The sequence below is a fragment of the Stegostoma tigrinum genome, chromosome 23, assembly GCF_030684315.1.
Source record: "Stegostoma tigrinum isolate sSteTig4 chromosome 23, sSteTig4.hap1, whole genome shotgun sequence".
In the NCBI taxonomy this organism is placed as follows: Eukaryota; Metazoa; Chordata; class Chondrichthyes; order Orectolobiformes; family Stegostomatidae; genus Stegostoma; species Stegostoma tigrinum.
Window position 1 is genome coordinate 6,295,620 of NC_081376.1, and position 14,681 is coordinate 6,310,300.

Consider the following 14,681-nt stretch of genomic DNA (forward strand, 5'->3'; position numbering starts at 1 on the left):
TGGTTTACTTGTTAGCAGGTCAACATGTTGGCCTCACACAGAAAAATCACAAGAGGAACAAGGAAAATAGAGAAAAGCAGACAAACACTAACTTGGGAAGCGGAAGTTTCTGATTTTTCTTCTTTTCCTATTTTAGCTGATAGACTGGATCACAACTAACCTGTTACAAAAACACCAGGGGACTGTGCCAAGTAGCTTTTCTGCTTAAAGGTCTTTCATGAGGCAGTGGTATAGTTGTAGTGTCAGGGACTGGCAAACTAGAACACCAGGCTGATGCTTCGGGGCTGTGGGTTCAAATCCTGTGAATTAGCCACATATCACGCGTACTGATATAAGCTCTGTATTGAAAAGTTTACAAGTGACAATTTGTGGCATCATTTTAGGTACAAACTACCAAGGCACAGTGCAAGTCAATGGGTGAGGAGGGTGGGGTGGAATTAGAAAAGAAAGAAATAAAAAGTCCAGGATTGCAAACTGTACAAATAAAAGTTAGAAAATAGGGAAATAAAAAAAGTTTAGAACAGTTCTTTCAGCCCAGCCCATGCTGGCACATGGTCTCCTGTCTGCGCCAGGCTTCGCCCCAAGGCTGGTAGGTCACTTTGGGATTACCTCGAAATCAGAGGCCCACACTGAGACCACCTGGGTTGAAAGACTATCACAGGCTGCTGATAACGTGAGCAATAAGAGGTAAGGCCAGCAGAAAGCACTGGAAAAATGCAGCAGGTAAGGCAGCACTGAAACACAAACGAAAACAAAGTTGCTGGAAAAGCCCAGCAGGTCTGGCAGCAACTGTCATGGAGAAAACAGTCAACGTTTCGGGTCCGGTGAGCCTTCCTTAGAACTGAACTTTTGTTTCTCCTCACACATTCCGTCTAATTTCCTGGGTATTTCCAGCATTTCCTTCTTTTATTTCCAATTTCCAGCATCCTCAGTATCTAGCTTTTACACTAACACTGGGGGCGTTTGAGGGAGGGCATATACATGAACAAGTGGGAGTTGAGGAAATTATGAAGAATATGACAGCATACTCCAATTAACTCCTGTGCTACTGCCATCAGGAAGCATCTGTGTTTCCCTGATAATGGGAACTGCAGATGCTAGAGAAGCCAAGATAATAAAATGTGAAGCTGGATGAACACAGCAGGCCAAGCAGCATCTCAGGAGCTTTGAGAGAGCTCTGATGAAGGGTCTAGGCCCGAACCGTCAGCTTTTGTGCTCCTGAGATGCTGCTTGGCCTGCTGTGTTCATCCAGCTTCACACTTTATTATCTCTGTTTCCCATTGTAATTGAAACCAAACATGTTCTATCGGCATAAACGTTTGTGGACATTCCTGTTTTCTTAATTTTGCAAAGATCTGCAATATAAACAGATGGATATATCAAGAGAACAGCAGTGTTTTTACTCTCAACTCTCTAAACCCCTAAAAAGAAACAAGCTACAAGTCACATCTTTGCTTTAATCACACATAATCAAAATCGCTGGTCGATGTGGATATGCTTTATTGTATGCCCCCCAGGCAAAATAGGCCAGAGGGCCTGAGGCCTAGAGACAGATATGCCTTCAATGTGCAGGATACAGAGATTATGTTTCACCAGCAGCTGAAATTCACTTAAAATTCATTACAACAAACCTAAGTTTGGTAGACATGACATGTGCAAATGTACATTATTTTAAGGAGCACGGATTTTTTTTTGACTAAAGCACCGATGCTCTAAATTTACTTCACTTGAATTGTCCTCCGTTACTTCACACTTTTTTGATTTTATGTTTATGCCCTTGATGTTTCCCATGCTTAACTGCTTGGTATAATCCCATGCCTAGGCGTCATTCCCTACTAGAGTTCTGAATGCTCTCCCTGGGGTGTGTAGTTTATGCATCAACAGATAATTCCAGAACTAAACCAAAGACAGTGACTGCCATTTTATTCAATAAAATTCATCTGTACCTCTCATGGAACTGGAGACCATACCAGCTACAAAACCAGACCTGCAGTATAAACTCATTGTCATGCAGGCAAAAGGTTTCCAAAAGGATAGGTCACCATATACCAGTCTAGGACAGGAAAAATCAATCATATACTAACAACCGTAACAAAACCTGACACAGAAAGCTGTGTTTCTTGAACGAAGGTAAAATTTCCTTTATTTGTTAATATAAAATAGATAGCTAGTTTATTATTGCATGACAAAACTAACCGCTTGCAAACTAAATTATATGGTGTCTATTTTTCCCTCGAATCGAAAAACTTGTGACACTACTGTTCTGAGAGCCTGGAACATTACATTGTGCAAGACATCCTACATGACAACAAACTACCAGCTATACAATTTCCTGAAGGAGGGTCTAGGCCCGAAACATCAGCCTTCCCTGCTCTTATGCTGCTGTTTGGCCTGCTGTGTTCATTCAGCTCTACACCTCGTTTTCTTAGCTATTTCATTCTGCCATTCCTATGCAAATATGCGTAAACTGAAGATTCACCAATAAAATTACTCTCCCGTTTCAAAAGGGTAGTGCAGCAAACTTTTTATTAGTGGACAGCTATGCAACCAGCAGTGTACCAGTTGATCCAGTTTTCCCAGACCAGGTAAGGATGGCAGTTTCCTTCCCTAAAAGGGCATTAGTGAGGAATGTGAGAATGGCAGGACAATGGCGTGTTTAACTGCCAGATTGGAAAGGACAGTCCCACTAGGGGGGTACGCAGGGGTGGGGGGTGGGTGCGTGAAGAACCTGATGACAGAGGATGTAACAAGCATTTCCTCCTACCTTGACTCCATCCTCATTGCTTTTGTCCAGGCCCTGCTCATCACATAACCAATTCCTCTGATGCCCTCCACCATATTGCCAATTTCCAGTTGCCTGGCCCTAACTGCCTCCAGTTCACCATTGCTGTCAAATCCATTCCGCACCAGCATGGTCCAAGCAGTCTTGGCTTCTTCCTTGACCAGAGGTCTGAGCAGTCTCCATTCACCACCACCCTCCCCTGCCTGGCTAAACTTGTTCTCTCACTGAACAACTTCTCCTATAATTCATCTCACTTCTGCTAAGTCAAAGGGTATGGGCACCTACATGGGTCCTAGTCATGCCTGCCTCTGTATGGCGTACATGGAACAATCCTGTTCTAGTCCCCTTATTGCAATTTTTTTTTTAAAATTACATAAACAACTGTTTTGGTGTCACTTCATGGTCCTGCCCAGACCTTGAAAAATCTGTTCACTTTGCCTTCGATTTCCACCTCCCTATAACTTTCACATCATCCATTTCTGACACTTCCCTTCCTTTCTTTGACCTCTGTCTCCATTTTGGGGAATAAACTATCCACTACCATCTACTACAAAGCCGCTGACCCCCATGGCTACCTTCACTACAGCTTGCACCACGATCTGCAAGGGCTCCAGCCCACTCTCCCAGTTCCTTTACGTATCCATTCGGATGATGCCACCTTCTAAAACTATGCTGCTGACGTGGATTCCTTCATCCATAACTGGGGTTTCTCACTCGCTATGGTTGACAGGGCCCTCAACCACAACCACATCGGAACTATTTTCCATGCTTCCGCCCCCGCCCCTTCCCATCACTCGGTGTGATTGGGCCCCCCCAATCCTCACTTTTTAACCACTCCAGCCCACACATTCAAAGGATCATTCACCGCCATTTCAGACAACTTCAGCAGAACGCCAAACACATCTTCCCCTCACTCCCAATGTCTGCATTTTGTCGGGATCATTCCCTCAGACATCCTCATCCATTCCTAAACCACAAACATCACCCCACCTTCCCATGTAACCCCAGAAGGTGCAACACCTGCCCCTTCACCTCCTCCATGCTCACCATCCAAGGGCCTAAACTGTCTTTTCAAGTGAAGCATTTCACCTGTACCTCCTCCAATCTTGTGTGCTGTATTCACTGCACCCAATGTGGCCTACTCTACATTACAGTTTGCATACACAGACTGGGTGACTGAGATAACAAGGTGTAGAGCTGGATGAATATAGCAGGCCAAGCAGCATCTAGACCCTTCAAGGGTCTAGGTCTGAAACATCAGCCTTCCTCCCCCTCTGATGCTGCTTGGCCTGCTGTGTTCATCCAGCTCTACATCTTGTTATCTCACTGATGTGAGTGATGGGAAGGGGCAGGGGCGGAAGCATGAGAAATAGTTCCGATGTGGTTGTGGTTGTGGTTAAGGGCCCTGTCAACCATAGCGAGTGAGAAACCCCAGTTATGGACGAAGGAATCCACGTCAGCAGCATAGTTTTAGAAGGTGGCATCATCCGAATGGATACGTAAAGGAACTGGGAGAGAGGGCTGGAGCCCTTGCAGATTGTGGTGCAAGCATCTGCAGTTCCTACTAAACAGACTGGGTGACCACTTGGCAGAACATCCAGAGTCCATGCGCAAGCTTGACCTCATTCACTTAATCTGGGCTATCACCATCCTTTCTCCCTTAGCACTCCAGCCCCACTCCCGTACTATTGCACAAACGCTGCCCCCTCCGCACTTCACGTCAGCTCCGATGAAGAGTCATCTCAGCTCAAAACACCGTGGCTCAGTGGTTAGCACTGCAGCCTCACAGCGCCAGGGACCCGGGTTCAATTCCAGCTTCGGGCAACTGTGTATGGAGTTTGCACATTCTCCCTGATATTGGTAAGATAATAGGTCAGCACAAGATTGTGGGCTGAAAGACTTGTACTGTTCTATGTTCTATTTGCAAACCTAAAGGCCTTGATGAGGGTCAACCCTCAGTGCTCTCAGTGGAAATCAGAGGCAAAATGAATAAATTTTCCAGTTCTGGGCAGGAACATAAAGAGATGCCAAAGCAGAAATTGATGTACTGAAAAAAAGGAGACAGTTGTGGGAGGGGACCCAGTAGGTCAGTTGACAGTCCCAAATAATTGTCATTTCTTTGTTCTGGTATCGTCATTGTGAACCTTTATCTATCACTTTCACACCTATGTTGTTTTAAGAATAGAGACACGAACTGCAGTTGGTCTAATCAAGGTTCTATGTCCATCCCCATTTTTGGATTTTAGCCTTCATAAAAACAAATCCCAACATTTTGCTTGTACATTTCTGATTTTGTAGCTGGAGTTGCTAGTTTGCTGCGTAACTCTGTTTCCTTGCTGGCCACGCCACCCAGGCTGTTATTTTTGAAGGAGTGCGTGTTCTTCTGACTCCACTGACTAATTTATAGTGTTAGAGGCAGATTAAACAACTTGCCCACTCATACCGTATTAAAGCTGGGCTCCTCCACTGGGGGCTGGAAGGCAGGGATGTCCAACTTGAGCCAAGGTGGTTTCTTCCTTTGCAAGCTGCTGGTACTGTCGTGACGTTCATCAGACATCTTTGCAGTTTAAGTTCGAGACCTGTTGGAGAGAAAAGGTAGACACGTCCTTCATCATGTGCCATCACAGCGACATTTCCCCATTATAGGCAAGCACGCGAGGGCTGAAAATTTCAAAAAGGGAACAAGAATTCAACATTAAAATCTAGGAGTGGAATTCTCCACTCCCCAGGGATGGCGAAAACAGGCAATATCTGCGTGATTTGAGAGAATTCCATCTTGTTTTGCCATCTTGTCAATTAAGGCGACCCACTGGGGTCCCTTGAGTTGCTAACACCATGTTCTTGCTTAAATTAAAGCCCCACTCACCACCGGCCCAGTTATCTAGGGCAAGTGGTGGGGTGGGTGACTTGCCTGCTCGGTTTGGGGGGCTAAGGGCTCCATTTACCCCAAGCCAGGAGGTATGGATAGGGTGAAAAAGGATGGTCTCTGATAGTGGCCCCACCCACCATCTTGTCTCACTTCTCCTCCATCCTTCCCAAATCCCCTTCCATCCAAGATCCCCCAAACCAGGAGGCAAAAACAACATGAACTCTTGCTGGGTGCACCCCCCCCACAAAGGTTAGGCCTCAACTCTTCAGGAGACCAAAGCTGTGAGCCTCAGATTGACCAGCAGCTTTTTCAAGGAGGTATTCCAAGGTCAAGCCCCGCAATAGGCCAAGAAGCTTGTTGACGCTCTGAACTATTAGCACTCAACAAACCGATTGGCTCATCATCTGAGTCTCCCTACAAGCCAGCGACCAAACCTAGGCAGCCAGAGAATCACAGCTTAATTTTCTTGTTGATGCAACCAATTAACGCTCCTTCCACACACCATCCCCACCACCTCCAAGCCCAAGCCAAAACTACTCAAACTTCAGCTTACACCCCTTTTTTCTCTCATGCTCTCACAGCACAACTTATTCATGAGACCCCATTCCAACTAAACTGACCATCAAACCTCCCTGTCCTGATTCGCACATGAGCTGATCATGTTCTCTCCTCTTGAGTCCTATCCCAACCTTCTTCAAAACTGCCATTAATCTACTCTTCAGAAAGGCAACCTCAACAGACTGCCACTTCCTTTTCACACTCATCAAATGTGCTATCACCTCCCAAACACACTCCGGTCATTAGCTTCTTTCAGTCCTGTCACAGCACCAAATACCTCTGATCAAAGCACGGTGGCTCAGTGGTTAGTCCCTCAGCACCAGGGACCCAGGTTCAATTCTCTCCTCAGGTGACTGTGTGGAGTTTGCACGTTCTCCCCCACGTCTGCGTGGGTTCCCTCCAGGTGCTCCAGTCCAAAAGATGTGCAGGTTAGGTGGATTGGCCATGCTAAATTGCCCTTAGTATCCAGGGGAGTGTAAATTAAATGGCTTAGCCATGGGAAATGCAGTGTTATGGGGATAGGATAGGAGGTGCGTCTAGGTGGGACACTCTTCACAGGGTTGGCGCGGACTTTATGGGCCAAATGGCCTACTTCCACACTAGGAATTCTACGATACAATGCGAGTGTGGCATAGTTGATCACACCGTCTTTCTCCAACACCTTCCCAAAAGTAGACAGTTGGGTGGGGCAGTATTCTGTTACTATCCAGTGAATCGCAACAGAGAACCAGTCACAGTGGTTTCTCTGCTGTTGTCGCACTGTTCGCTCTGGTGTTCTCCAGGGACAGATCCTGGGGCCTCTCTCCATCACTCGCCACCCAGCAGCCCCCTGCAGGTGGTATCATCTCAAGTCGCCACCTCATCTGTTGCAAAAATGATGGCATCCAGCCCCTTACTCGCACCATTGTCAATTGCTTCACTGTCTCCAAATTGCCCTAATACTAATCAATAAAATTTGTGCATATTTATTAAACTAAATAGCACAAAGATTTAAGGAAAAAAAGACTTCAAACTTCTACCTTAGCTTCCTTTTCCTGGGGCTGAACCAGACGGTTCAATCTGTGTCCCCCGAAATGATCTGAGAACATTCTCATCTAAAGGGCCCCTTTACTCCCATCTCTAAAAAATCAGCCGGTTCTCAGAGACGCTGAAATTCCTATCCATACTGCTGTTCTCTCAACTTGATTTCAATACACCCTCCAGCTGACCACCTACCCTGCGGAAGCTTCCAATCCTACTCACCTGTCACTTCTGTCCTTGCTGACCTACCCTGGCCCTCCAATCAGCAACACTTCAAATTTAAAATTCTCATCCTCACTATCAAATAACTCCACATCCCTGTCCCCTTCCATCTGCAGTCTCCTCCAGCCCGGCTACACAAGCACCAGTGGCCTCCAAATCCAGTCCCTGGAGTTTCTCCTCGCTAGATCATTCCAGCCATGTTCCCACTCCCAAGATGGATCTAGAATTCCCTCCCTAAATCTCTTTGGTTCTCTTTCTTCCATCAGACACTCCTTGAGTGAGCATTTGGTCATGGGCATCTACTCAAGCACCTCTTTGTTAAATTTTGTTTGATCAATATTTTATGAAATTGGAGATGCTATATAAATACAAGTTATTGTTACATTTGATTATTTGGAGTGAAAGTGAGGCCCTTCCTCTCCTCCACTACACTTTGCCTTTCATCAATCTACTGCGCGTTTCCTGATGAGACTATAGACTCATGCAGGTTTCAGCTCCACATGCAACAGACTGTCACAGCTTGAGGTGCAGCAGGAGAGACAGAGAAAGAGGAAAGAAGCACACATGAAACACAGTAAGAGGGCAATGAGCAATGGGGGAGAAGGGGAGTGGGGCAGGGGCAAGTGTGAAGGGGAGTCGGATGAGTGGGGTGGGGAGGATGGGAGAGAATGTGAGGGTGAGTGTGGGGAGGGGGTTTAAATGAGGAGGACAGTGCTGGATGGGTAAGTGATGGGGGATGGTATATGAGGGTTATGCAGGGTGGGCGGGGTGGTCAGGAAGCAAGAAAAAGAGATCAAAACAAAAAAAAGGAGTCAGGGTAGTCCCAGCAGACAGGATGGAGTTTCATATTGTAACCTCCCAACCAACCTGTTGAGTGATGTTATTACACACCTCTGGAGCAGGTGGGACTTGAACCCAGGCCTCTTGGTCCAGGTATAGGGGGACTACCACTGCACAAGATGGCTTAGTTTTAATCTGCTGCATTTAATGCAAAACCATTTCTGCCACAAAGCAGTTTGAATTATCCAGTAATTCTATTTAAACAATCGAATTGAAACTCCACAGGAGATTTGTGGTACAAAATAAACTCTAACTATCCAATAATTTGAGTTGAGTTAAGTGACTTTGAGCTTAAAGAGGTCTAATCTTACATGTCACATGCTTTGGGTAACTAAATTAAGAGGAACAAACATGCAGGAAAGGACCATATTGCACAAGCTCAATTCCAACCCTCAACTGAGTCTACCAACACCCTCAACCCCATATCATCCTACATGTGGACATGTGAATTAAATCAGGAACTGGCTATTCAGCCCTTCAACCCTGCTCTACTATAACTATTAATGATACAAACAGATCAGATCATGGCCTGAACTCCAATTTCCTCATCCGCTTCAATCCTTCAGTTAGTCTGGACCTTACTATCTCCTCCTTGGGAACAAACATGCTGGAGATCACATCAGGTGACATCAATAGAGAGCAAGTCAATGTTTCAAAGAAGAGTTGTCTAGACTCGAAACGTTAGCTTGCTCTCTCTCCATGGATGTTGCCTGCCCCAATGTGACCTCCAGCATTTTTTGTTTTCAGTACAGATTCTAGTATCCATAGTGATTTGCTCCTCTCATAGGAATAGGGCACGATCTTACCCTCTCACTAGCAGGGAAAGGGTTCCATGATCGACAAACCTCACAAAAACATCATGTGTCTTAGATCAACCCTTGGTCTGCAAACCATCCCCAGATCTTTTGAAGAAAGGAAAGCATCTTTTCAACCTCCCAAGATCCTGAAGGGATTTTGCATGTTTCAGCAATGGATACGTGTCCTTTCCACTTCTTCCTTCACCAATTTTTTTAAAACAAAATCTTCCAGTTGCTGATAACCACTCCCTCAAGCCCCTTTTGCTGCCCACACTCAACGGTTTAGGAGCAATTCAACCTCTTCTTTACTTGTGAATCACATTCCTACAAATTCAGAGTACCCTTTACATCTTTATACATTTTCATAGGATCCCTACATTCGGCCCATCGAGTCCACACCAACCTTGCAAAGATCATCCCACCCGAGTTCCCACCCTACCCTATCCCTGTAATCCTGCATTTCCCACAGCTAACCCGCACATCCCTGAACACTATGGCCAATTTAGCGCAGCCAATATGCCCTAACCTGCATATCTTTGGGCTGCGGGAGAAAACTGGAGCATCCAGAGGAAACCCACGCAGACACAGGGAGAATGTCTGTGTAGAGAGTTTGCACAGCTGCCTGAAGGTGGACTCAAACCCAGGTCCCTGGCACTGCGAGGCAGCAGTGCCAACCACTGAGACACCCCTGCTTTCCTCTCATTGATGGTCAAAAGACAACTCGAAGCCCGGATATTAAGTTAGGGCACCAATGGAACATATGCCACTATAGACTGCTCAGCTTAATTTAATCCCGTGCCTCATTTATATTTGCCTTTAAGGGCAAAAGGAACAGGGTAGGAGTTGGTAGGCAGCAGCTGTGCTGAATCAAACGGGTAATAATTTCATTACTAAAGGAAAAAGCAGCTGATAATAGGGAGCAGCTGGATGACCATTCACTCTGTGGATCATTTTAAACCTGCGGGGGTGGAATGTTGGCAGGTCAATGGAAAACTGGGCAGGGCTGGTCACGGCTGTGCCAGCGGGATATGGCTAGTTTTTAAATTCACAGTGAAGCTGGAAGTTAACCCTGGGGTGTCTTCATAAACAGGACTGACCCCAAACTGGTTTGGAACAGTTCAGATTTGCAGCAACTTTCCAACGTAATTAAAAAATGTCAAGAACTACACAGAACAGCATGGCATTTACTGACTTATAACACATCATACACTCCAACAGGTCTATGGTGTTGTGATGCTCTAGTCAAACCTTTTCTCATTATAGAGGGGAAGAAAACAAAGCAATTTGGCAAAGAGAGCGAGCTGAGAGCAAGAAAAGAGAGAGGCAGAAGGAGGCACAGAGACATTTTGGGTCCTGTATTCAAAGGGAATGGTATACCAATACTGGAGTCTATTCAAAAAGAGATTCACTGGGCTGCTTCCTTAAATGGGCCAGAATTCTGAAGTGAAGTGAGGTGAACTGAACAAAATCTATTTATAAGTGTGAACTCTGTTCAGCACATCACTGTGGTGCGTTTTTATTTACTCAATGCACTGACAGACCCTTTTCCAATTGAACTTCTATTTTGAAAGCTGCAACAACTTCTCCTCCCCAATGTTTAGTTTCTTTTTCCTGTCATCGAGCTGTTTTGCACATTGCCAGTGACATCTACATCCTGTGAATCAATGTCAGCATCTGCTGTCCATGACTTTTTTTTTTGAAAAAAATTCATCCATGGGATGAGGGCATAGCCAGCCAGGCCAACATTTATTGCCCATCCCTAATCACATTGCTGTGGATCGGGAGTCACAGGTAGGCCAGACCAGGTAAGGATGGCGGTTTTCTTCCCTGAAGGATGTTCATGAACCAAATGGGTTTTCCAACAATGATCAATTGATTCTTGGTCATCATCAGACTCTTAATTCCAGATATTTACTGAATTCAAATCCCACTATCTGGCGTGGAGGGATTCAAACCCAGGCCCCCAGAGTATTGCCTGGGTCTCTGCATTAACAGCCCAGCGATAATACCACTAGGACATTGCCCTCCATGATGAGCTGTTAAGCCCCCTAGTTCATACTACTGCAGTCTGTGCAGTGAAGGTACTGTTTCAGTGCTTTGAGGTGCAAAGTCCCTGCTTCTCTCACAGCAACAGTGAAGAAACAGTAACACAGTTCCAAATCAGGATGCGTGGTGACACGGAGGAGAACTTCATGTTCCCATGTGCCTGCTTCCCTTGTCCTCTTAGGTTCTAGAGGAATGCACAATAGCGTCTCAGAGTTGGTACATGCTGCAGCCATGACGTAGTGACAGTCAGTTGTGACTGTTCAATTACAATTTATTTGAAAGTGTTTCTGCCGCTTTTGCATTGGACCATCCAGAATTCATGCAGAGTTATTGACAATACCCTGGCTAACGGGTCAGTGTTCCACTCAGTTGGAAACAAAAATACTATATTTGGCTAACAGATTGCCAAATGAATTTCCCACCCACATCTCCCATGAGAATCAAAAGGTACAGTAGTCAAATACCACAGAGTTTATATAAACACTGTCAGCACAGCCTTGAAAGAACATAGCATCAAAAAATTAAGAATCTTCAGCCGTGGGAAGACTACAGGGGTCTCCAGAGACATTGTCAGCCCAACCATTGTTAACCCTTTGAGGACTGCAGGTGCATTTATATCCCATGCTCAAAGCTGGACAGGAGTCGGATGTCTTGGAGTAGCGAGAAAGTTCACTGTGATCTTCGCCAGCCTTCCCAATTTGAACTTGCCCATGAGAAACAGGGTGTTATTAGGGGTCAGCTGATTTACTTGACCCAAGCTACAGTCTGACTCTCAGCAGATTCCTGTGTGCTAGGAGCTCCACTACCTTCTCCTCACAGATCACACCCTTACCCCTCCTGACCAAGAAGCGGGCGCCATTTTCACTGCTGACTGTCCAGTCCCACCTGGCAGCCCACGTTCCACGGAGTCAGTGACAAGAAAAACACACTGTGCAAATGAACTCAGTTCCCTGGACTCCACCACATTGTACCAGCTCCTCCATTTCAAAACCCCCAGGGTCACCAAGTCTCAAAATCAAACAAACAGATGCTGGAGAAACTCAGTGGGTCTGGCAACATCTGTGGAGAGAGAGAAACAGAGTTAGCATTTCAAGTCCAACATAATTTGGAAGTCTGGAAGGAGACACCTGTGGCCTCTTCCCATGCGGTCTCACATTCAGAGGTCTGTGCCAGTGGGAGCTCGCCCACTAGGCCCCACGCTGACCGACAGAACTGCCACGCTCCTGGAGGTGAGCAACAGTCAATTATGAGACTTGGCAAAATGTCTTCTGAAAGATCAAGTCAGCAATGTTGCCTAGTTTCATCAAGTCCTCCTCTTCCCTCTCCCAAGTGAGAAACCACAGCCGTGGGCACTGCTCCCAGAGACTGCTCAGCAAATTTACAGCATCAGCCACCCCTGAGACAGACAGGATAGAACTACCACCCCAGCCCTTCCTCCATCCTGCATGGACTAGGCACAGGAGCACAGAAGCGCCACGCACACCCCCATTAAGTGAAAACATGTTCATTTCAAGCCATTTCACTCAGTCGCCATTTTCAAAAACTCAACTCTGATACTAATTTGGGACATTGGTGTCAAAGAGACTATATCATTTTTAACAAAGAATCTCATGCTGCAGAATAAGAAAGAACTGTATATTGTTACAAATTATACAAGGATTATGTTTTGAAGTCTCCCTTAACTGGATGTAAAATGGAATAGTTTTGAGGGGGGGTTGCAAACTCCTCAGAAGTTTACCAGGAAACAAACCTATATAACTGGCACATTTCGTATGCAGGTCTCTGAGATAGAAACTGGAATGAGAACTTAGCAGAAGGTAGGTGCAAGTGTTAACATCTTGGCAGAAAGGAAGAGGAGCTAGCTGGCCTTTGTTAAGTACAGCTTCTCAGAATTCCATCAGTCTGAGATTTAGGGAAAAAGACTCAAGTGGTTTGGCCACTTTTAGAATACTGCATTCAATTCTGGTATCCCTGCTGTAGGACAGATGTTACCAAACTTAAAAAGGGTTTAGCAAAGATTTACAAGGATGTTGACAGGGTTGGAGCTACAGGGGGAGGCTGAATAGGCTGGGGCTATTTTCCCTGGAGCATCAGAGACTGAAGGATGACCTTACAGAGGTTTATAAAATCATGAGGAACATGGATAGGGTGAATAGTCACGGCCTTTTTCATCTGCCCCCTCTGCAGTGCAGAGGTTTGATTGAAGTGGATTCTGTCTAAAACAAACACTAGTCAACCGGGAACCCAACCCTCCTTCCACTGACCCCTTCACCCGCTTCCAACACAAGTAACCTCCTCCTGGACACCACCCCCAGGCCTCCTACCCTCCCTCGACCTCTTCATCTCCAACTGCCGTCGAGACATTAACCGCCTCAACCTCTCCACCCCTCTCACCCACTCCAACCTCTCCCCCGCAGAACGGGCAGCCCTCCGCTCCCACCCCAACCTCACCATCAAACCCGCAGACAAGGGTGGCGCAGTGGTAGTATGGCGTACTGACCTCTACATCGCCGAGGCCAGACGCCAACTCTCCGACACCACCTCCTACCGCCTCCTCGATCATGACCCCACACCCGAGCACCAAACCATCATCTCCAACACCATTCATGACCTCATCACCTCAGGGGACCTCCCACCCACAGCCTCCAACCTCATTGTTCCCCAACCCCGCACGGCCCGTTTCTATCTCCTTCCCAAAATCCACAAACCTGCCTGCCCTGGTCGACCCATCGTCTCAGCCTGCTCCTGCCCCACCGAACTCATCTCCACCTATCTGGACTCCATTTTCTCCCCTTTGGTCCAGGAACTCCCCACCTATGTCCGTGACACCACCCACGCCCTCCACCTCCTCCAGGACTTCCAATTCCCTGGCCCCCAACACCTCATATTCACCATGGACGTCCAGTCCCTGTACACCTGCATTCCGCATGGAGATGGCCTCAAGGCCCTCCGCTTCTTCCTGTCCCGCAGGCCCGACCAGGCCCCCTCCACCGACACTCTCATCCGCCTAGCGGAACTCGTCCTCACACTCAACAACTTCTCTTTTGACTCCTCCCACTTCCTACAGACTAAGGGGGTGGCCATGGGCACCCGCATGGGCCCCAGCTATGCCTGCCTCTTTGTAGGTTACGTGGAACAGTCCATCTTCCGCACCTACACAGGCCCCAAACCCCACCTCTTCCTCCGGTACATTGATGACTGTATCGGCGCCGCCTCTTGCTCCCCAGAGGAGCTCGAACAGTTCATCCACTTCACCAACACCTTCCACCCCAACCTTCAGTTCACCTGGGCCATCTCCAGCACATCCCTCACCTTCCTGGACCTCTCAGTCTCCATCCCAGGCAATCAGCTTGTAACTGATGTCCATTACAAGCCCACCGACTCCCACAGCTACCTAGAATACACCTCCTCCCACCCACCCTCCTGCAAAAATTCCATCCCCTATTCCCAATTCCTCCGCCTCCGCCGCATCTGCTCCCACGATAAGACATTCCACTCCCGCACATCCCAGATGTCCAAGTTCTTTAAGGACCGCAACTTCCCCCCC

At 46.8% G+C, this 14,681-nt stretch overlaps 1 protein-coding gene across 7 annotated transcripts in view; it reads right to left on the reverse strand.

Moving 5' to 3' along the window:
- The window catches only part of rhbdf1a (rhomboid 5 homolog 1a (Drosophila)), a 320,599-nt gene that overhangs the window by 123,510 nt on the left and 182,408 nt on the right, over positions 1–14,681 (reverse strand). For all 7 annotated transcript variants that reach the window (XM_059653890.1, XM_059653891.1, XM_059653892.1 and 4 more), the window contains one exon: positions 5,226–5,361. In XM_059653890.1, the coding sequence (XP_059509873.1) occupies positions 5,226–5,339 (114 nt within the window). In that variant the 5' untranslated portion in view covers positions 5,340–5,361. The remainder of the gene's footprint in view (positions 1–5,225; positions 5,362–14,681) is intronic.